Source organism: Apodemus sylvaticus, chromosome 2 (assembly GCF_947179515.1).
Source record: "Apodemus sylvaticus chromosome 2, mApoSyl1.1, whole genome shotgun sequence".
Classification (NCBI taxonomy): Eukaryota; Metazoa; Chordata; class Mammalia; order Rodentia; family Muridae; genus Apodemus; species Apodemus sylvaticus.
This window is the reverse complement of record NC_067473.1, coordinates 7,821,619-7,844,491: the sequence shown is the minus strand read 5'-3', so window position 1 is coordinate 7,844,491 and position 22,873 is coordinate 7,821,619. Positions and strand designations below refer to the sequence as shown.

The 22,873-nt window shown below is 39.6% G+C and overlaps 1 protein-coding gene across 1 annotated transcript in view; it reads right to left on the bottom strand.

Moving 5' to 3' along the window:
* Reln (reelin) overlaps positions 1-22,873 on the bottom strand; it is a 437,924-nt gene that overhangs the window by 166,198 nt on the left and 248,853 nt on the right. Inside the window, exons 10-11 of the mRNA XM_052173082.1 lie at positions 21,532-21,772; positions 7,212-7,357 (exon numbers count right to left, since the gene is read on the bottom strand). Coding sequence (XP_052029042.1) covers positions 7,212-7,357; positions 21,532-21,772 — 387 coding nt within the window. The remainder of the gene's footprint in view (positions 1-7,211; positions 7,358-21,531; positions 21,773-22,873) is intronic.

The window sequence follows — 22,873 nt, the reverse complement described above, 5'->3', positions numbered from 1 at the left end:
AAATGAAATTATAATGAAATCTACGAGAAGCCCAGCAGAGTTACCTGAGGAGTTGTGCCATTTTAGCGGTTTCTTGGCTGGCACGGAAAGTTCCCTCAACAGGACTATCGATTCTCTGTGCTTTAAGTGGCTTTCCCTGAGGAACTGCAGTTCTGTTCCACGGGAACCGCATCTGGAGGAACATCTGCCTGGGGCTGAGCTCTCTACCACACACCAATTTATATTTACCCCTTTATGACTAATTGCAAAATAAAAAGCCCTATCTTATTTATTATAAATACATCCATATCTATTATTTATTACAAACAGAGAGAGATGATGTTGAAGGAAAGAAAACAAGTTTCCAATCAATGAAATGCCCTAAGACAACTTTGTTCTTCTGAAATACTAAGGTCACAATAATATTTAATTTATAGCTTTAAAATAAGACTGTCTTTTGTGTGTCACAAAGAAACAGTCTAGGAAACAAAAGCAGTCTGAAGAGGCTTCTTAGCTGGATAGCTAATGGCCTTTTCAGCTGTCCTAGGATGTTTGGACAGGATTAATTGTCTTTTAATCAGCTCATGCCAGGTAATTTCTAGAGCAATAGACTTTCTGGAGGGAAGTTTGTCAATTGAAAGTACGCAATGCACCTATATGTGTAAGTACTCATCTATATTATAGTTTAAGAATTTATCATTCATAAATACTTAAATAAGTCTGCAAGAATGATTGTTACAGCGTTCCTTATCTACAGCAAGGGTTGGCTAAAAGCTGGTATATGGTCTTTTTTGAAATGATTAATATAGTTGCCAATTAAGAGACTTCTATAATGTGTTGCTATGTTTTGTCAAGGTTGAGTTGAGATGTAACAGAATGTGGTTCCCCTGTTGCTTTTTGGTATGTAAATTTGAAAATCTCTGAAGAGCATTTGCCAAGGTTTTAACAGCAAGAAATAGGGATCCACAGGGGACTGTGAATTTTGACCTCACGTGTCTGCTTTGGCAAACAAAAATTTCAGAGCAAAGCAAAGGAAAAGTAGAAACACCAGCTGGTTTTAAACTAAGAATAAAAATTCAAGCGATTTCACTGTAGGCTGGTAAATAGCAGTTTAATATGTCAATCAGATGTTTCCCTGCCAATATTGCATACAGAACACTAAAGGAATGGAACATTTCATATTGTGCATGAAAATTTGCTTTACTCTTCAGGCTAGATTAAACCACCTACAGATAGAAGTGTTAGGCCTGCTCTAGGACACAGAACAAAGGCTGGTTCAGAGTCCATATTTACCAAATCTATACGTTCCTTAAACCTCATATGAGTTTTCGGAGATTGAAAAGGTTCATTTCATTGGTAAGGCCTGTTTGGGATCCAGCCTGCTCTGTGGCACTGATGGAGACCCTTCCACCTTCATTTATATTCATGAGCTTTATCTCCAGTAGGGGTTCTCTGAAGTCTAGCAAGGTGTGCTCTTTCTTGCCTTCACTACCTTGCGGATTTCTCCCCTTGTCCTTCCTTCATAGGAGTAAGTAAGTGAGGAGCCCTGGCTGGAGGCTTCCCAGCATGCCCTGCATCCAGAGAGTCTCCTCTCCACCACTTTCTCATGTTTTCTCACATTTCATCTCATCTCATCTCATTTCAGGCTTTTATTATATGCCCCGTGTTTTAAGCATTCCTGTCTGGAATAACCCTGATATGGAATGCTGGTTTCACTAGGGGTAGAAGACACACAGTTTTCTCACTGCACAACAATAGCACAGCCTAGACTGGACACTGCTTAGTGAACAGCACATGCTACCTTCAATTTCTCCTTCCATAAAACACAACACCATTCTGTTTGTCTTAAAATAAGATAAAATGTGATTCAAAAGATTTTTTTTTACAACTACGATGAGTGTTTTATTTTTATTTTATTTTTTACTAGACTCACTAGACTAACAATCATGGCTGATTTGGTATGCAACATGTTATTACTGAAACAATCAAGTGTGTGGAGATGCTTAACAGAGAAAAATCTGTGTTTTATCTCTCTGTAGTCTCTTACACTGCTAGAGTATCTATTCAATTTTAGCACATTTTTCAGGCATTTTAAAATCAGTTATTTTTTTAAATCTAAAGCAATTCTATTGTTATGAAAGTAATATTTGGATGCAGACCAAATTAAGGACAGGAAGGAGGGAGTAGTGGTCTCTCACAGCATGTAATTGGTCATCTGTATCGTTCTGAGCACCTGGTATGCCTTTAAAATGTATGTTAACATGTTCAACTGTTTATGCATCATGTATTGCCATTTCTCTCGGTCGATTAATGAACGGTACAAACACTACTGAGGACACCACATACACTGGTCATATGGTAGAGATGTCCGTCAAGAGATGGAGACACGCTCCTTGCTGGCTTGCTTCTATAGTGCTGGGAAATCAAGATCTAACCCAGTTTAGACCTTGAATGCCATAACACCACGCTACCACACTGACGGAAGAGAGGCAAGGCTGGGTGAGTGTAACCAACACCTCTCTGGATGAGATTTAAGGTCTGCTCCATGTAAAGGAGTCTATGCTTGGTACTGTAAACATGATTAAAAATCCGTGACTATGGAGCCCTAGGCCCGTGGTGGGAGGAGAAAACTGTCATTTTGTTAAATAGTCATGTTGTTAAACTGTTCTGCATACTCCTTTAAGGTTAAAAATAGCACTTTCATATATAAACATATTTGCCTCCCCCGTGTGTATGCATGCTTGTGTGTTCACACATGAACACATGTATCTGTGCATGCATGTGCATATTCGTAGGCTGGGTCAAACTTGAGGATGGCTCCTCAGGAGCCGTCCATTTTGCTTTTATGAGACTGGGTCTTTCTCTGAGACCTGCAGCTGGCCGACTGGACTAGGGTGACTCATTAGCAAGCTCCAGGGAGCCTCCTGTTTTCAACCTTTCTCTCCCAACACTGGGATCACTGGTGGGTGCCACCATGCCTGGCTTTTAAATATAGGTGTGGCGGAGAAACCTCAGGCCTCTGTGCATACTTGGCAAGCACTTTATCAACTGAGCCATCTCCCCAACCCTCTAAATTCTTTTGTTATATGTGATAAAGGACTGAAGATTAAAATATCCAGTTTACTAATTTGTTTTGAATTAGGCATATATTCATCATTGAGGCAAATACACTAAATTTGTTTCAATATCATATATATATGTATATATGTATGTATGTGTATATATGTAGTTTTTATCACCTCCTACTTTTCCTTATAATCTGTTCTGGTTTCACAAATGCCACATGTTCCCTCATTCCTCTGAGGATAGCAGATATGCTTCTGAGATTGTCTGTATTCATTCATTCATTCATTCATTCATTCATTCATTCATTCATTCTGATATTCCAGATAATCAACTTTTGGTACTTTAGATGAATACTTTTATTTAAAGCTTATTTTTTAAAAAAATCATATTTTGATATCCTCTATCATTTGTTGAGACTACTAGCTATACTTGAGTTGTCACTGTAAAATGCTAGCTGCCTGGGAGGTTAGGCACCGTGGGTGAGGACTGTCATGGACACACTACTCTGAAGCTCATTTCCAGGTGTATCCACATTTGCCATTGCTTCCTGGAGGCAGGAGCCTGGGCTTGAAGTCACTCAGCAGTCCTTAAGACTGTGAGTCAGAGCTACGCCCTAACCCAGGACCCATACCTGGAGTAAAGCTGGGACGCCCCGCAGGATGTGTCTTATTCAGTGTGAATTTAAAGTGTGGTGCCCCCTTCCTCCACTTCTCAGATCCCAGGCTCGTCCCTGCAGCCTCTGTCCCCCCACCCCCAATCTTTCACAATGTCTGGCCTACTTAGGGAGAGAGATACCTTACTATTTTCTCATTCAACAGAGATTTACGTGCTCATTTTCTGTAATTTTCAAGGACTTGGAACAAGGATTTGGGGCAGGTGGTGGAGACAGGACCATGCTATATTGATTAAACATTTTAATAGTCATTAATTTGCAGATGTCCACTTTGTCATGGGCATACTGTCATGGATAACAACAGAATATCGTCAAAATGTATTTAAATAGTGCAACCATATAAGGGCACAAGGCACATATACAAATTCCATTTTTCAGCAACATGCCATTCTCCCTTTCTCACATAGCCTTAGCTAGGAGCGACACTATAGCTGCTAATTAAATGATGTGTGTGTCAGGTTAAGCCAAAGTTCAGAAAGGCTCACATAAATTATCAACGTATCTATTAAAGCATCCCCTTCCCTGAAGTAACAGATGTGTCTTCTTTAGAAAAAAACCCAACACCCACTCCAAGAAAAAAACCCTTTAACATTCTACTTAAAAAAAAAAAGCCCATCAGCACTGAATAGTCCAGTTATGTGCAAGGCAAACATGTTCATGATGTGCAAGGCTCACACACTCCTGCTGTACAAGGCACACCCCCCTGAGACAGCCCAGTGACCGGCAAGGCTCACACGCCAACATCCTTCTGAAGGGAGATCAAATGTTTCGATTCTAGAAAACACGGGCAGGTGGGGAAACGGTTTCCAAAAACATTGACTTTCTTTCCACCCTGGTCATTCACACAAAGTAGTTTGAACATCTTGTTAGGGTAGCATGTTCTTTAACTCTCTTTAATTTTTATGGAAGAAGAACAGGTGAACGGGATGAAGATGTATCTATGCTAGATATTTAATTACGACTTTTCCCTAAAGTTTCAGAGTGCAGCAAATTCAACCACTCTGTAAGACACGGGAGATTTTCGAGCTACCTGTTACCTCCAGCAGGGAAGCCTCTAATGGTACATTGCTTCTGGACAGTTGTGGTTGAAGGGAAGACTGAGACAAACATGCTGGACACTTGGGAGAGAAGGGATGCATCACAACACAATGCTTTTGTTACCTCTCACACTACATAGAAAATGCTCCGCACAACAGTTTGACTTTGTGAAAACATTTTTTTTTTCCTGAAGCTCTAATAAAAATAAATTTATCAGCGTTCTTTCCTAGACCAATAAGACAGCATCTGGCACTTCACCAAGCAATCATTTTCAGTTGAGACACAGAAAACCTGGGCCTTCCCATGATCCTTTCACACCATATAACCCAAGCCAACAGTAAGTGGCTTCTTTTATTTATGATGATGATTTTGGTTTTAGCCAAAAACTCTCTGACAACATTAGTATTTCATTAGAGTAAAATGTCTGATCTATAATCAGAACATATATACATATGTATATATGTGTGTGTTTGAATGTATCTACATACATATAAATCTATATTTATATTGTTTATACATATAAATTTATATGAATTTATCACATAAATGTATTATAAACAAATTATTATTTATAAATCCATATTTATAGATTATATAAAAAATATTATATAAAAATATAAATATGTTATATAAATCAATTATTTATTATATTTTCTAACAGTAGGTTGGTTTCTTTAAATATCAAGACAGTTTCTGTCGTATTTTTTCCTTTATTCTGTGGCTATAACAAAAATATCCTGACAAAAAGCAACCTAGGGAAGAAAAGGCTTACCTGGCTTATAATTCCAGGCTACAGGCTACCATTCAGGGGACGTTAAGGGAGAAACTCAAGCAGCTGTCTATCCTATGTCATAGTCAAGAACAGAGACAGACAAATGCATGCGTGTCTTCTTGTTCACTGACAGCCAGCTTGCTCTGCTCTTAGAATGTTCCAGATCTCTGCCAGGGAGGTGCTACCTACCATACATTACGATTTTCTATATCAATCAACAATCAAGACAATTCCCCCACAGACATGCCCATAGGCCAAGGTGCTGTAAACATCTAGCTCCTTACATATTTAACTTGACAGTCCTGATGAGAACTAGAAAATTTCTAGAATTTCTTTCTATAAATATTGTTTGCCTCTCTGATTGGAACTCTTTTCATTTTGAGCTTTTTGTCTTAAGACAGCACCTTCCTATCCAGACTCAAAAGGTGAATCATGGTATGCACTCACTAATAAGTGAATATTAACCTAGAAAACTGGAATACCCAAAACATAATCCACACATCAAATGAGGTACAAGAAGAAAGGAAGAGTGGCCCCTTGTTCTGGAAAGACTCAGTGAAGCAGTATTCGGCAAAACCAGACCGGGGAAGTGGGAAGGGGTGGGTGGGAGGACAGGGGAAGAGAAAGGGGCTTAAGGGACTTTCGGGGAGTGGGGGGCTAGAAAAGGGGAAATCATTTGAAATGTAAATAAAGAATTATATCGAATAAAAAAAAAGAAAAAAAATATCAAATAAAAAAAAAAGAACTGAAAAAAAAAAAGACAGCACCTTCCTATACTGGTTGTATAGGAACATGCTGGTTGTGTTTGTGTGTGTCCATGCACGTGCATACATGTGTGTGGAGGTATGAATGTACCATGGTCACATACAGAAGTCAGTGGACAATCTCAGGTGTCAGGCCTCTGTCTTGCTGGGGACAGGGAATCTGCTATTTACCTGCTTTATATGCAAGGTGAGTGTCCCTCCAGGCTTTTCAGTCTTTGTTTCCCATCCCCCCTCCTCTCCCCACAAAGTCCTGTGACTTGAGATGTGGGTGGCTTTTATGTGGTTCTGGGGATCCAAACTCCGGTCCTCACACTTTCATGATGAGCATTTTTATCTACTGAGTTATGTCCCCAGACAAACGGGAACTTCTGAAAGTACTTCTCAACTAGGAAGCAATCACCGGCACTAAGGTCCCAGAACAAGGCAGACAGAACAGAATTTATAGAAAGCACAAACCACTCTTAGTGCTTTGGGTCTCCCATCCTCCAACCTCAGTCTCAAATATCTCCTTTACATATTTCCCAAAGATAAATTGTATTCCCTAAATAGCCTTTTATGGATCAAAACCACATTTCAATGAAAATAAATTTCAGTCCCCAGGAGGAGAAAAAAATCTCAATATAATAGCGATGGAAAGATTTTGCATTCTAATATTTTAAAAAAATTTCCTAGTAAAAACTAAGCAATATGGGATATATTATGAAGTTATGAAGTACTTATAATCACAATTTTTAAATACCCATAAAAGCACTCGATTTTTTAATAAAAACCTTTAGGATAAGTGTCCCCCCTTCGGCTTGTCTGTGGTAGAAATCAGTGTTGACTTGAGCATGCTTTTGCGTTTCACGATCTGCATAGACCGTGCCTACTGGAGGAGGTGCAGGCGGTGGACACAGCATGGGAGATAACAATTACTTACCCTGTGGGTTGGCTCTCAAATTCTTCTGACCACTGCTCTTGAATATCCTCTGTAGAGAGATCTACATCCCGGGTGGTGGCAAAATTGAACTCGCTGCCTTCATTTCCATGGAAATAAATGGAGTTCCCATCTGACTGACAGCTATGCTGTAGATAAAATAGAGAGCATGGGGTGGCTGTTGAATTGGTTTTGTGTCTGTTTTACTCATGTATAATTAGAGTTTTCAGGGAAGTCATTACATTCTCCCTCCTCGGCGGACTCGCAAATCAAAAGGGCTTGCTACCTCCTTTCTGCCTTGCTTAATTCAATTATAATTTCTTTCTAACTTATTAAGTCATCACACAAAAGGAGTCAAGAGGGCATTTGAGCTTTGCCATTTCAGCCTTTAGTATGAGACAAGAACGTTTTAATTGGAATAATATCCCATCGACACCGCAGCCCTTGTTGTGAGACCGAAACCTGATCATGACTTGTCGTGTATTTTCAATTCTCTGGTTGTAGGCTAAATCACAGTGACCTTTTTAATATTCCACACAGTTCTGACTTGCCATTCAAGTCTTTCACAATTTGTCTGTAAATGCGGGATGAGGAGAACAGCCAGCTAATCAAAACACGGGATACTGGAAAGGTCACGGTCATCTCTGCCAGGCTGTATACACTCAGTCAGATTTTAGCAAAAGTTTCTGACCAGAACTGAGAGGTGCGTGACCATTTCAGTGAGAGGCTTGGGAATCACAAACTCTGTTACTCTCTGACAGAGCCCTTGCATGAAAAAAAAAACAAAAACAAAAACATTGCTGGTGATTTATCTTTCAACATGTGTTTCTCAGCTTGAAGTGAATGGTTGAAGACAAGACAGAAATCTAGAGCTGATAAAACTGAATGTTTCCTCAAAATTAGAAGCTTTCATTATAGCTGTTTTCAGCAATAAATTGTAAAGGGAAATGCTAACCTACTTAAGAGCAAACATCCATTTAAAGCCTTAATTCTCTTAAAATGAGGTAGAAGTGGACAAAAACCCAACTGGACAAAAATACCCATTATGCCAGAGACATGACCATTTCACCAGGTCTCAACACAGTGCCTGACACAGTAGGTATTTTAAACAGCTCAATGTGTGAAAGAATTAATGAAATGGCTATGTTTTATTTTCTTTTTAAAGAAAACAATACGTATGGGGCTGGAGAGATGGCTCAGTGGTTAAGAACACTGACTGCTCTTCCAGAGGTCCTGAGTTCAATTCCCAGCAACTACATGCTGGCTCACAATCATCTGTAATGGGATCTGATACCCTCTGCTGGTATGTCTGAAGATAGTTACAGTGTATTCATATACATAAAATAAATACCATGTGAATTATACATGTGTATGTTCGTGCCAGGGCCTGTATGTGGAGGTCAGAGGGCAACCTCAAATGTCATGCCTTGCCTTCCACATGAGCTGTTTTTCATTGCTAGACAGCTCACAAGCACTCAAGGATTCTTAGTTCTCAAAATTCTAAGAGCTAGAGATGTGAGCTGTGATAGAACAGTTGCTGGCCACACATGAGACATTAGATTCAGTTCTTAGCAGAACCCAACAACAAAACCCACAATCCTAGTTTAGTTGGGAAACGTCAAATATCAGATGTAGGGCCCAATGGGCAGAAGCATATTAGTTGTGAAAGTGTGTTAGAGGTTGTCAGGGTCACCTCTAGGAGAGCCTAGACAAGCAGACTTTACAGAGATCTATGTTGGATGACAAATATATATGTACACAAAGATGTAATCACCACGTTGCTATAGCAGCATAATTCTGAACTGCACTGTAAACATATATCCTTATACCCACAGAGAAGTGTAGCTCTCACTCCTGAACAAAAACGCTTTGCTCTGCTATATAGAGAGAGACACTGGAGAAAATCACAAGCAAAATGCCAAGAATAAGCAATCATGTGGTACCCAGCCCCGGGCTGATACATCTTTGCACAACCCCAGCTGACGCATCTACAACACAATCCCAGCTGATGCATTACACACAACCCCAGCCGACCCATCTACAGCACAACCCCTGCACCTCAGCCTTGGGAGCACCTCAGAAGAAGGGTTGGAAGGACCGTAAGAGCCAGTGAACAGGATGTCTGCTGTGAGACTGTTGTCTCCCACAGAAAACAGGGGAACTACATTCATGAAATCCCCAAACAAAAATTGTATAACGGAGACCAGAACAAGGACAATTTCAAGTCTTGTTATTAGAAGGGGAAATCACACAGGGCCCCAAGCACAAAAAACTACAGTAACCAATGGATGCCGAGAGTGGAGGCAATTAGTCTGCGCTGGGAAAGAGGCCTCAGCTGTTCATCCAACACCAAGTAGTCAGCCCTGAAATCCCCTACATACAAATAATATATAAATGGAGCCGATTGTATTTGGTGTGTGTGTGTGTGTGTGTGTGTGTGTGTGTGTGTGTAAAAGCAATCAGAGAAGAATAGTCTAGAGAAAACAGGGCAGAGGCCATGAATTTTTGGGCAAGGTGGAGGGTATTACATATAAAGGGTGGAAGGTAGAATAGAGAAAAATTATGTAATTATATTTTAATTTTAAAAAATTAAAAATAAACATTAAAAAATGAAAACCAAAAAACCGTGAAGATGTTACGTTGGCCTAATTTGAGAATTAGGCTGGATACTGGTTGCCCAGGTCATAACAAGTGCATCAGGAACCCTGACTCAGTTGTTTTAGGTCTTCTAGAATCTAAACTGGCTATAGTTGGTAAAATCAAGAAGGTTGTGATAGATTTGCTACTGAACTGGAATACTGGTAGTTTTCCGACGTTCAAGAGAGTATCAGCACAGGGTCTTAAGGGGGTCCTTTTACAGCAGCACTAAGACATATGCATGTCTTCTGGGCCCTGTCATCATGGTAGATAATAGTTAGCATGTGGCATGCATTGACTGCTTGAGACTTTTCTTTACATGCAATGAATACAGATTATACATGGATATTAAACTGAACTTGTTTTATGTGATATGCAGAGGCATATTGATCAAAAGGTAGAACTTAGCTCCTTTCACAATAAATCCAAACTGTCAATTGATAAATTTTAAAGATTTCTTCACCATGCCCACAGGAAAGAGAACCAATGCTAACAAGAACAGCAAAGGTCATTTTTCTAAAACAGCCCCCTGAGTTTTTCATGATTTTCCTCACAGTCAGAAGCCTGATCAACGGTGGCTTATGGGTATCTGAACCTAATGCACAGGCTATGACAATAATCCCAAGAAGTGGCATACAAAATACCTGTACATGTGAAAACAAAGTCATTTATATCATAATTTGAATGAGATGTTTGTACAAGTAAAGAACGGATCACCTAATAGCCTTTGTCATTTCTGACCAGACATCCATTTAAGAATTTAAATGTCGGTTTCGTTTACTTCATAAATTTTTATTAATAATTTAAAACTCTATGTAATTTTTTTCTGCCCTTCCAAACCTTATTATTAACATACTTGATGCCCATTTGAAGCTTGCTTGAGACAGATTGTATATAAAACATAAAGCCATTATAAAATCTGGCAGCTTAGTGCTAACTACTTTCACAAAATAAACTGGTTTAACAGAAAAATGAAAGCATATTCCAAAGGCTGAGCATATCTTTTACAGCTGCGTAACTATTGAAAGTTAGTGTCAAGGATACATTCTATCACGGTAACTACACGTTTGCCAGCATGTGAAACAAAGACTATTCACCATGACAAGTGTGAAAATAGCAGTGACTTACATGACTATCAGCCAACTTTCATATTAATAGGCTACAAAACGAGTCTAATGTGTCTTCAAGAAGTTTCTGTGAGAGACAGAATGGTATCATTTTGATGTAGTTTTAACATCTCTTTTGTGTTCTTCTAACCAATTCACAGAGTGGGTAACCAATCAATTCTCAGTAGGTAGCCAATACTCAACACCAGAGCTCAGTTCAAACAGAGGAGAGAGCTCTGTGTGTCATCTTCTAGGCTTGGCCTTAGAATAATCCTGCCAGATTTAAATAGTCGATTCATCTCTACTCTCTCAAATGAGCCAATGTCATTATGGTTGTGCCAAGGGGTGAACTCCTGAGTTAACTTGAAACAACGGACCTACTGAGTCTCCTTCTTTCTAACAAGTTGATCATATACAGGCTGTGTATATAAGTCCTGGATAGGGAACCAGGCTAGCGTTGTGTCCTTGTTTGAAGATATTGAAATTGATTACATGAAGAGTTTGAGCCACTGGAAAGCAATGTTTTGAAATCATCCTGGGTCCCTAGAAACTCTCCAAACTAAGAACTGAAGCCTAGATGATCCCGTGGGACACAATTTCTGAGCTTATTAGGTGTCTCTTTAAACATCTCTGCAGGAAATCCAGGGTCTGCTTGCTGAAGGGCTGTGCAAACTTCTCCTTCTAATCTGACTCAATAAATGAATGATCAAGGAAGTCAAGACTGGGAAGAATATACTAGAAATAAAAACAATCAATATTATAAAGAAAGAAAACCCAGGTACTCTATGCATCCTCAAGGATTCTGGGGTTGGGGTTGGAAGGCACACATCCTCTACCTGATGCCTAAGGGTTGACACATTTTGCCTCTGAAGATCTCAGCTTTTCACAATGAATGAAGAATGGAGTCAAAAATACCTGCTCTATTGATGTGAGAAGTTCAGAGATTCAAAGCAGTTCTTTTTAAATTTCTAAGTGTGAGTAATATCTCTGAACACATGCTCTTAGAAGACATGCACCATTGTATTTCAGTCTTAGCAGTAACTGGTAGGGAAATAGAATATTTAAATAAAATTTTGTTTCTCCCTATAATAGTTATTAAAATTCCTCAGATTAAATTAAAACCTTTAGAAAATTGTACAAGAATAGGCCTTACAATAAAATATAGTAAAAAAAATACTGCAGTCACACATTATTACAGCAGATAAAACCATCAATTAGTTTAAAAGCCCTCCACCAAATATTCTCCCAACAGATACAAACTCAAGAATAGGAGATGACAAATGTCGTTTTTCTAACAGATGAACTTGCATTGAATGACATCAAAATCCAGTATGCTAAAGACTCAAGTGTAGCATTTATTGAAACTACTAAGAGTTTCAGAAAATGGTTCTCAACTTTAATATCCAGGTATTTTCAACAATAATTAAAACTCACTTCACTTGTAGGAATTAACAATTAAAAACCTAAACAACTTCAATAAACAAATGTAAGATAGCTGAACATGTATTTGGGCTAAACAAGGCATAAAGTCTATGGCTAGTTCTACTTTTCTGATTTAGACCTTCCGATATGCCATCAAGTATTCCTTTAATTACTTGTTTCCTTAGTTTGGCTTTGGTAAACCACATATACTTAAGTACAACAGATCCCTAATTTTGATATCCTCAGGCCTTTAATGTGTTTTCCTTAGCCAATAAAAGAGTATTTGTCTGTTTTGCTGCTAAATGGATTTCCTTTATTTGATAAGCAGAACACAGTGTAACTAAAGGACAAAAATTTGCCATTTAGAAAAGCATCAACAGGAAACATCAGTGCAAATTCCTCAATATAACATGTCCTTGGCCACAATTCAGGTTAGCAGATTCTAAGCTTGTTCCCTCTACTCTGCAGAAAAGGTTAATGACTTCACCTCTGTACTTGTAAAAAGTACTTAAATCACCTCCACTCTTGTTTAATTAGGCCTTCCGAAAGAACACCAGAGCAAGTCTTAATATTATCTCTCTAGGGCCGAACCATCCTGAGGATGATTCCTTTTAGGGTCTATACAGCCTTACAATTTATTTCTTGATGATGCCCTCTTTGCTGAGAGGGGTACACTGGGCATTTGGGCAATGCCAGCTTGAAGAGGACTAGCGGCAGATGGGAAGAAATCTGCCTGGTGTGCTGTTCCCTTCACATGAGCAGAGAGCCATCCATTTCCTCCATTAAGAACTTGTCACTCAGCCCACCCAGCTGGAAGACCATTTTTGATAGCCAAGCTGGCTGGTGGCAGACAATTCAGATACAAAGTGTGCTTTAAAAGGAAGCTAAAACATCATTTGTAGGAAAATTGAAAATGCATGGGTTCCACCACAGCCAATTTTTTAATGACTGTAATATTTTAAGTGATTATTTTTGCCACTTCAGATTGCTCCTTAGAGAGGAGAAGATTTTTAATTAAAATCTAGGCAATGCAAACAGATGAGATATGAGGAACAGAGCAAAGAGAAATAAGATGAATAAAATTAATTAAAATGGCATTGTTGGCAGAGCCGTAAATTAGCCACTGTCTGGCTAGACATAAAATATTTTGGCATATGAACTTTTGCATGAAAGTACGAGGGGCTGTGTGGTGGCCGGGAGCTGACAGGCTGGCCAGAATGTCATGTTTCCACAGTCTTTTGTTACATACTTGCTATAGATTTATCACATATTTTTTACATTCTGGTTCAGTGGGTTTTAAAGATTCAGACTTCATCCCCCCAAATAGAAAGAAAACGCCCTAATAGGAAGAGAACCATTTTTCTCATGAGACAAAGTAAATTTCTATTATTTTCCACACATTTGATTTCTAGGTAATTTAATGCCAGTTACAAACCTGCAAACTTGGCTGGGTAGACAGTCCAGGTGCAGGAGAGCAGCAGAGCATTTTCTTCAGTCAACACAATGGAGTCAACCCTGGCATGTGGATTTTAGGGAGCTTAAAGAGTGGGGTTTTTTTTTCTCATTATTTTCTGGGATCATTAAACATTCCCAGTTGAACCACACTGTACTAGGATTTACAAAGGCTCAACTTTTGGTCTATTTCGTGGCAAGTGTGTAATTACTTCCCAATACTATCGGCTCTGACATGGAAAGGGTGACAGATTTGAACTGGAATAACCAGAGGAGGGGAAACCACGTGACATTCCACAGGACAGTTGTTAGCCCCACTCTTCAGCGATCTTGATTCTCACAGTGTTAGGTTTTCATACTTGTCTCCTCAAATTAAGGCCAAGGATGCCAGGCACAGCTCAGGCGGCTACAGCATAGCTTGGCATGGAAAAGCCAAGCTTCATAATAAAACAGGATTGGCTTCACAACTCAAAGCCTTTTAAGATATTGGAGGTTCTGCTTCTTCATCTTCAAAATGGGGGTGATTATAAGGACTGGATGAGAGACCCCAGAGAATGTATTTAAATATGGCAATAATAAGAATCCATACATACTGCTCTTCCCTTTATTTTTGTTCCATATCTTTAATCATTTACTTACAAAATCTTACTTCAAAGTATGCTACCACGCAAGTTATTTTGTCAGGGGTTGTGACTCAGACCAAGATGATGGAGATGTTACTATACAGAGGAAAGATAAAATTTCCTTCTTGCATACTGTGTTAGCCTAATCAGCAATTAGAAATGTCAGTTTCAATCTCAAACAAAACAAGACAAACACAAAAGGAGCACGAGGCTCTGGGGATTTGTCTGAATGGTTATCTTCTGTCGAATTTATCAAAATTAGGTGTTTCTATGTTATTGCCAGTCTTGTTGCAGTGACCTGGCTCATGTCCACACTTCACTGATGCTATTCCATATTAATTACTATACAAATAAACCTCACTGGGGGGAGACGGTGAAGCACACGCTACCGCATTTAACTCTTCATCCCCAAAGTACTCTTATTAGCTTAACAAATTATATTCTGGCTCATTTTGTAATGTGTACCCACCTCTTGGGGGAAACACAATAAGAAGAGCAGTCCAGTCCGGAGTGAAGCGTACCCCAAGCGGAGGGAATCTGGGTAGACAGCATGCAATTAACCAAGCTGGAATCCAGCCAGGAAATCATAGTTATCATTCAGACTCCTAATGGAAGAAGGCATGGGAACATGGCTGGCCACAAGTCTTACTGCGCTCAGGTTTATCCTCATTAGAAACACAGAACACAAGTCCCACAAGTCCCATGCTAAAGAGTCTGCAGGACAGCAACCTGCAAAGCATTTATTTATCTATTTATTTACTTACTTACTTATTTTTATTTATTTATTTATTTTTGCCAAGCAAACCTGATTGCTTCCTAATTGTGCTTTTACCTGGTAAGAAAGCAAAATTGCGAAGGGAGCCATTGAGCCGTTTTCCCAGGGTACTGAATGGAATGTTACACAGAAGACAAACCAGACTTGCATCAGGAAAGCCTCGCTTCCTGGGGGGTTTATTTCCAAAGACAGGTTTCAAAATGATCTGGCTTCCCCTTGATTTTCCCTTTCACCACTGCCAAAAATCACCTTTTCCTCATTAGCCTCAACTTCCATTAAGATTTAAATTTTTCCATTCAAATTCATTTATATATTTTTTTAATTTGGACACAATTTTTCTTCTCCACTGATGATTCAGCTATTTGTGAGAATTAACAACATTTGAAGAGAGACGTCAGACGCTGAGAAAGAAGCTACGGTTCTGACGTGGGCTGGAGACTTGCCTTCTGTCCGGTAGACGAACAGATTTGCTGAACTCACTACAGGTAATGGCAATAAGGAAACTAAGAGACTCTGTTGTTTTGATTTTAATGATTCCTCTCAATGGCCTGTTGACTTACCTAAGGGCTACTACTGCCTTCACGGGAGGGGGGAAGCTTTTGTTGTTTGTTAACCTGTGAGAATTGTGGCCACTGCCTTATAATCAAAGGTGAATGTGGTAAAGGTAGGAACTCATTAGATGAGAGAGAAGAGACAGAAACAGAATTCTTCTGAAGCTCCTAACTTAGTGATTGCAAACCCTTACTATGAACTGCAAACTCCAATAAATTGCTTCTTGAAAGAGTTTCTAAATTCACGTGTTCAAATCATAGCCTATTCGCAAGGGCAATCATTCTAACAGTCTTGGTGGCTGTTAGTGCTGATTTGCTGCTCAGCACAACTTGACATAAACAGGTACAAGGAGGGATCTAGAGTCTTAGGCAATTGGGTAATAAATAGCAAAACACCACCAGGTGCAGGTAAAGCAATCAGAATGCGAAGGTTTCTTAAAGATGAGAGGCATGTGGCATAGCACCTATGCCCCAGTGACCTGCTTTTAATCTGTAGGCCAATTCCAGCTTTGACAGAAACCAGTGATTTATGCCTTTGCAAACTCAGCGGAACCAGGCTCACCGAGCAGATAGAAACACTTATGAGAGACACTGAGCAAAGCACTCTCCCTCTTTTTGCTTGTCTTACACACACACACACACACACACACACACACATCCCTACATGACTGTGCACACACATGCACACAGGAGACAGCAAAGAGTCACGGATGATTTATACTTTCAAGATCAACTTTGCACCTGCCATGAAAGATGCAAAAAGACAAACAAAATGAGACAATGGTTTCGCCAATACGTGACCACGCTGTGTTGATTCATTCAGAAGTTCTACTTCATGGGGTACTATTGAAAGACGAGGAGAAGAGAGAGAAAAATTCTCACTCAAACATAGCTCTGTCTAGCTCCCTCATCCCCAGTTCTCCTGGGAGTAAGTCACTGTCATTTGCAACCCTCCTCTTTGATGTCAAAGCAGTGGAAAGGAAGCAGCTGAACGTGCTCTGGGCTGACCCTCCAAATTCACAGAAAATACTTTCCTTTGAGCCTGAAATTATTTTCAAATTGCAAGATGCAAATCTGACGAGGTGAAACAGATGGCCCGGTGAACTCACTCATACGCTGTGTTTTCAGTCTCTGAATGCTGATCAACATGACACAAGGCTGCCGAGGAGGTCTTCCCTGCCTGTGCCTACAACACTTCCTGAGATGCTCCCAACCGAACTGCTGTTATAACCACCGCTCATCACAACCACGGTTATGCTACTATTATTATTTTCACCCATTATTTTCAAGGACCCACGTGGTTTTCATGATACTGCAAGCATCATTCCTGAGTGTGAGAACCTTATCCAGCATGAAATGCAAAACCTTGATAGTCTTAAATGAAAAGAGCCAAAATATTCAGCTCAGATCCTTTAATCCTTGATTAAACCAAAATCACTCACAGCTGGTGCACAGAAGTTGCCTTGAGATTTCTCATTCCCCCTCATCAGGTGGGAAGGTAGGACCTCTGACTCTTAAACATGTTCTGAACACCCACAGCTTCCAGACAGAAGCCCTGATGTGCCAACAGCAGCTATTCTAACAATTGCATTGATGAACTGATACTATAACCTACCTTAGCAAAGTATAAACTGATGCTAATTCCTTACACTTCTAGAAAGATACACAGAAGTAAAAAGGTCTCATTCTGTCAAGGCAAAATCACCATTGCCAGCAAATGAAACAGGTGATTTAATAGAGAGTGGGTTGGTTTCATGATCTGTTTGTGCTGAGTGCATGCAGTGGGGGTGGGGTGGGAGTGAGGGTGGGGGTTGTGTGGGTGTTGCTACATAGGCAGCACTCTGAGGAGGCTATTTCACTTCCCCCAGTTTATTTACTGGCATTTAAAGCCACGGTTACTTAGTAGTGAACAAGGGGTTGCCTCAGGATTGATGGGAAATAAAAAAAATAACACTGTTGATCAGAAGCACAACTGAATGTGGTACACCTTTTCTCCCGTGTGGGAAAGTTCTCTGGGACAAGCCTGGAAGATGAGGCAGGGCTGTGGGCACAGAAGGATGGAAGAGAAACTCCCTTGGAAACCTCTTACCATGTACTTCAGTTTACCGAATCAAAAGATACAGCAAAGGACTGGGGATGTAGTTCAGTGGTAGAGTGTCTCCTCACATGTGCATGCGAGGAGGTCCTGGGTTCAATCCCAGCACCACGTGTCAATCAAACACAAATATGAGAGCAGGGTCTACAGTAAAAGCAGGATTCTTACAGGTGCAGTTGCCAGTGATTACTAAAGGTCCAAGAATAGCCATGACCTTCTACAGCTCAGAGATTTAAGCTGGTGACGTATACCTACAGGTCCCTGGGTCATGTGATGCCTTAAGCTAATTATTCTGTCTAGCCTTTTGCCACTTTTGCTCTACTTGAGATAAACAGTGATAGCTCAGATGAAACCATAAATATTTTCAGAGAAATTGAAACATTTAGAGAAGATGAGAGAAATCTGGCCTGTGAGTGACTCATTTTTCTATTTCCTCTTTGACCCATTAAAACATGGTCTTTGAGATCAGCATCTGGACAATTTAGTCAGAACTGTGTATATTCATAACAGCTTCACTTTATCAACATTAGTATTTAAGAGACTTTTGCAGATACACACACACACACACACATACAATATACAATTGTCTTCTCTTAATCATGGGTGGGCTTCCTCTTTGACTTAAAGTGTAACTACCTTGGAAACATTTAATCAACATAAAAAGATAAAGCATGAGGAGCAAAAACATGTAATCCTTACAATTAAAGTCCAAAATAAAGCAACATTAAAATCACTCTCCTAACCTATAGGGACACTGAGATAGTTTCTAAGTAGTTGTATTCAGTTTTCATCTTAAAGGACATTAAGAAAACAATTAATATTTGACAAAGGCATTTCATATGATTAAAAAACAACTTTTATATTATAATTTTGAATCAACTGATCAAAGAAAAGGTTTTCATTTTGAGCTATTTCAAACAGAAATCAAAAGAGTGGTTATTCAAATGAGTTAAAAGAACAAATTCTAAGAATGGACTCGGGCATGTGTTTCAAGTTTTCAAAAGAAACACTGGAGTAGAACTTCTAACTGGCAGGTGACTTAAAGTCAATAAAATAAATCGTTACCACAGTGACTTTTTTCCATAGCAGACCAAGCTCCCTAGGCAATTCTCAGCTGTGTGGTTATGAGGGAGACAAAAGGCTGAAAAGAAAAAGAGCATTCTCTACCCAAAGTTTTAATTTAATTAAATTTCTTACTGACGCAAACGCAGACTTCATGCATTTTTATCATGGGTGGAACCAATGCCTTAAGAAACCAAGTAGCTAATTAGATTAGTATAATAGCTTGTAATAGGAGGCAGAAATGCACATCCATTTAGCAGAGGGCACAAGAGTCAGATGATAAAGAATCAAGCTGGGGGAAAGCTCAGACCTGCTTGTTACTGAGGGGTAGAGAGAGCAGAAAGCCCTCTTTTAATGAAGTGGCAAGAAACCATCACCCAGAGTACCCTGACAAAAGTTCTCTGTGCAAAAGGAATGTGTGGACTGCTGCAGCTTTGGGCTGTATCAGAAATTTTTCTATAAGAGGTCTGTCTCGTGGGATGCTTTCCTGAACTGGGCAGAGAGGGTGCCTATTTTCAAGACTGGTCTACAGCTGTAATCTCATCACCCTGTGCTGAAGTGACTACACGTTTTAACTGCTTGAGGAAGGAGAGTTTCTGGGTTGAGACCAATTTGCAATCCTTTTTCTTGTATAGTACTGAAATAAATACTCAAAATGAGGTAAGCAACTGCACCCTGTGGTATAGGCCTCACTAATCCTGGCTACCAAAGAGGCAGAGGGCACAGAGGCCCAGGGCAGAGGGCAGAGGGCAAGGGCAGAGGCAGAAGCACCATAAGTTTGAGACCTATATACACTCAATGGTGAGTTCAAGGCCAAACTGGGTGTTGTGGTTTGAATATGTTTGCTTGTCCCAGGGAGGGACCCTATTTGGAGTAGTTGTGGTCTTGTTGGAGTAGGTATGTTACTGTGGGTGTGGGTTTAAAAACACTCTTAAGATCCTAGCTGCCTGGAAACAGCATTTCCAGCAAGATTTTGAACTCTCAGCTTCTCCTGCACCATGCCATCCTGGACGCTGCTGTGCTTCTGCCCTGATGGTAATAGACTGAATCCCAGAACCTGTAAGCCAGCCCCAACTAAATGTTGTCTTTATAAGAGTTGCCTTGGTCATGATATCTCTTCTCATCAGTAAAGCCCTAACTAAGATACTGGCAACTTGATGAGAACTTTACCCCTGCCCCAAAGAGTAAAAAGAGAGCTTAGTGCTAGAATACTGTCCAAGCATGTAAAGGGTCCTGGGTTATTTCCCTATATCATGTACACACAAAAAGGGAGCCTTTATATTCTCTCTGTTACCCTTCATGCAGTCTCACCACAGTCAAACACAGGATTGTTTTGCATCAATAAGTCATAGTTAAAAAACAACAACAAAAAATTCAGTAAGCTAAATTTTCAATGTATTTCTACATATTAGAGACAGGCAGGGATCCAGCTGAAGGCTCACTAGCCTTTTTGTATTGGTTTTTTATTGCAGAGTCTCCCAGGCAAACTTGTGACGACTCTCCCCATCCACCAGGTAACAACTGCTCTAACTTCTGACCCACTTCCTGCCGACTCCTCATCATCCGGCCCTAACAACATCAAGAGCTAGGTGTCCAAACTGACGCCAGCCTTAACCAGTCTTGTGAATTTGTTCTTCCTCCTATATTTCTTGTGTCAGCAAATGATACCCTTTCCAGTCTAGCTGCCCAAACCTTGTCCCCGACATCGACCATTCCTTCCTCTTCGTTATCAGTCCCCAATCTCCTCCATTCCCTGGTGACAAAATTTGAAATATGTCTGTATGTCTCTGTCCTCTCTCCCTTAATCCTGCCTAATAAGATCTCCCATTGAACCATCCGTAAGCAGCTCCTTGCCCTTTGCAAATACTCCTGCCACTCACAGCTCTCTCTTAGAAGAACAATTTCAAATACCAATGTAACTGCCTTTGATTTAAAGTACCTCGGTGGATATGATCTCAAGATATAATTCCAATTCTACAGCAGCTAGCAAATCTTCAAGGATTGCCAGAATTACTCACTATGAGTCTCAAAATATATGGGAGAACTGTTTTGAACTCCATCGAAGGGTTTCTGGTTTATGTATTCACCATCTAGACCAGTGGTTCTCAGCCTTCCTAATGTTCTGACCCTTTAATTCTTCATGTTGTGGTAACCCCCAACAATGAAATTATCTTATTGCTATTGCATAACTGTAATTTTGCTACTGTTATGAGTTGTAATAGATATCTCTGATATGCAAGATATTTGATATGTGACTGAACTGTATCCCCTCTCCCCTGAAACCAAAGGTTGAGAACCTCGAATCTAGAATGTACATCATAGTTTGGGGTTGTTGTTAGGGAACATCATAGCCTGGAATTTCTAATAGTTTCTAATAGTTGTGGAAGTTACAGTTCCAAAATCAAGCACTGGAAGACTTAGCAAGGGCCTCCACATCCTTAGTTTTGCTATGTCTTCACATGCTATCACACCCTTAAATGGCACGGTATGAGATGTAAGAATGCTAATACTCAAAGACCTGTCTTGGAAAAGTGATCTTGAAGTAACCGGTTCAGTAAGCCTTGGGTTTCTAAAGGAAGAGAGGATAAAAAGGTTCAAACCTTGACCGTTGCTCCAGGGAAGAAGAGCCAGTTGCCTGTGTCTACCGGGTCGAGACTGTCCTCCAGAATGACCTGTCTGTGGGCAACATTGATGACCAGGATGTTATCCAGGGCCCAGCAGGCTTCATACACCTCTCCCACACGCAGGCTGTCCTGTTTCCACTGGAACTGCACGTTCTCCCCTTTGGCTTCCTCGGGAAGGTAGAGGATGTGGATGATCGTGCTCACATTGGAAGGGGCTCTGGAACAAGTGTGAAAAGGGCGGTCAAGCTCACGGTGCAGACCACAGCCTGACGATGAACACTCGATGCTCGCTACAGATGAAATGCAAGCCCGTGCTCCAGCCTTCAGTATCTGCTGCTCCTTACAGTTTTCGAATTAAAGCAAGTACTAAATGTGTTCAAATACATCAGAAAAATAACAGTGGCATAGGAGGAGGCACCCGCGGCCATAATAATATAAGAGGAGTCAAATCATATCTAGAAGAGTTTTAGCACATGTTAGATATCCCTTTAAAAATCATTCATTTGATAAAAACAAAAGAAAAAATTGAAATTAAGTAATGTTGATTCTTATTTTAAAATTATGCATCAAATTGAAGGTCATTGTATGTGATATGGTTAAGATAAGTGTATATGTACATATATGTGATATGTTTACATATATGTATGTATGTATATATATATGTTTAAGTGTATAACATATACATGATATGTTCAAGTATATATGCATATATATGATATATAGTCATTATATAATAGTCATTTTATTTTTAGTTAGTCATTAGATATCAGATATTTTTAAATCTGATGACAGAATGAAAATAGAGATTTGCCATAGAATTAGATATATTCACTTATAATTATTTATAATTCTATACAGGCCAATCTTTTAAAAATTGACATAATTTAACAAGCTTTTAATAATAATATCTATTAGAATCTAGCTTTCTGTTATATAATACAAGTTTTATTAATAATTTTATTCTACCAAAGTAGAAATCTGCTGTTAGAAAAATGATCGTTTTAGCTGGGATTAAAAATGGTGCTAAAATGCAAACTAGTGGTAGGCTGGACTGCTATAAATCAGGTTTGGAAGGGCTGGGGAAAAAAGCCATATTTTTCACTCACCAGTGAAGCACACATATATCTTCAGAATTGTCAGTGGGGTTATAGATGGCGTATCTCACCTTTGGGGGCAATCAATTCCCTTCTCATTTACAATATTTTATGGTGAGTATTTTTTTTAGCTTCAAAAAGAATTTTAAGTGATGAAGAGAATGTACTTTGGATTCAGATGATGGTTAGAAAAAACTTTCGTGCTGATCACCAATGGTAAGGGC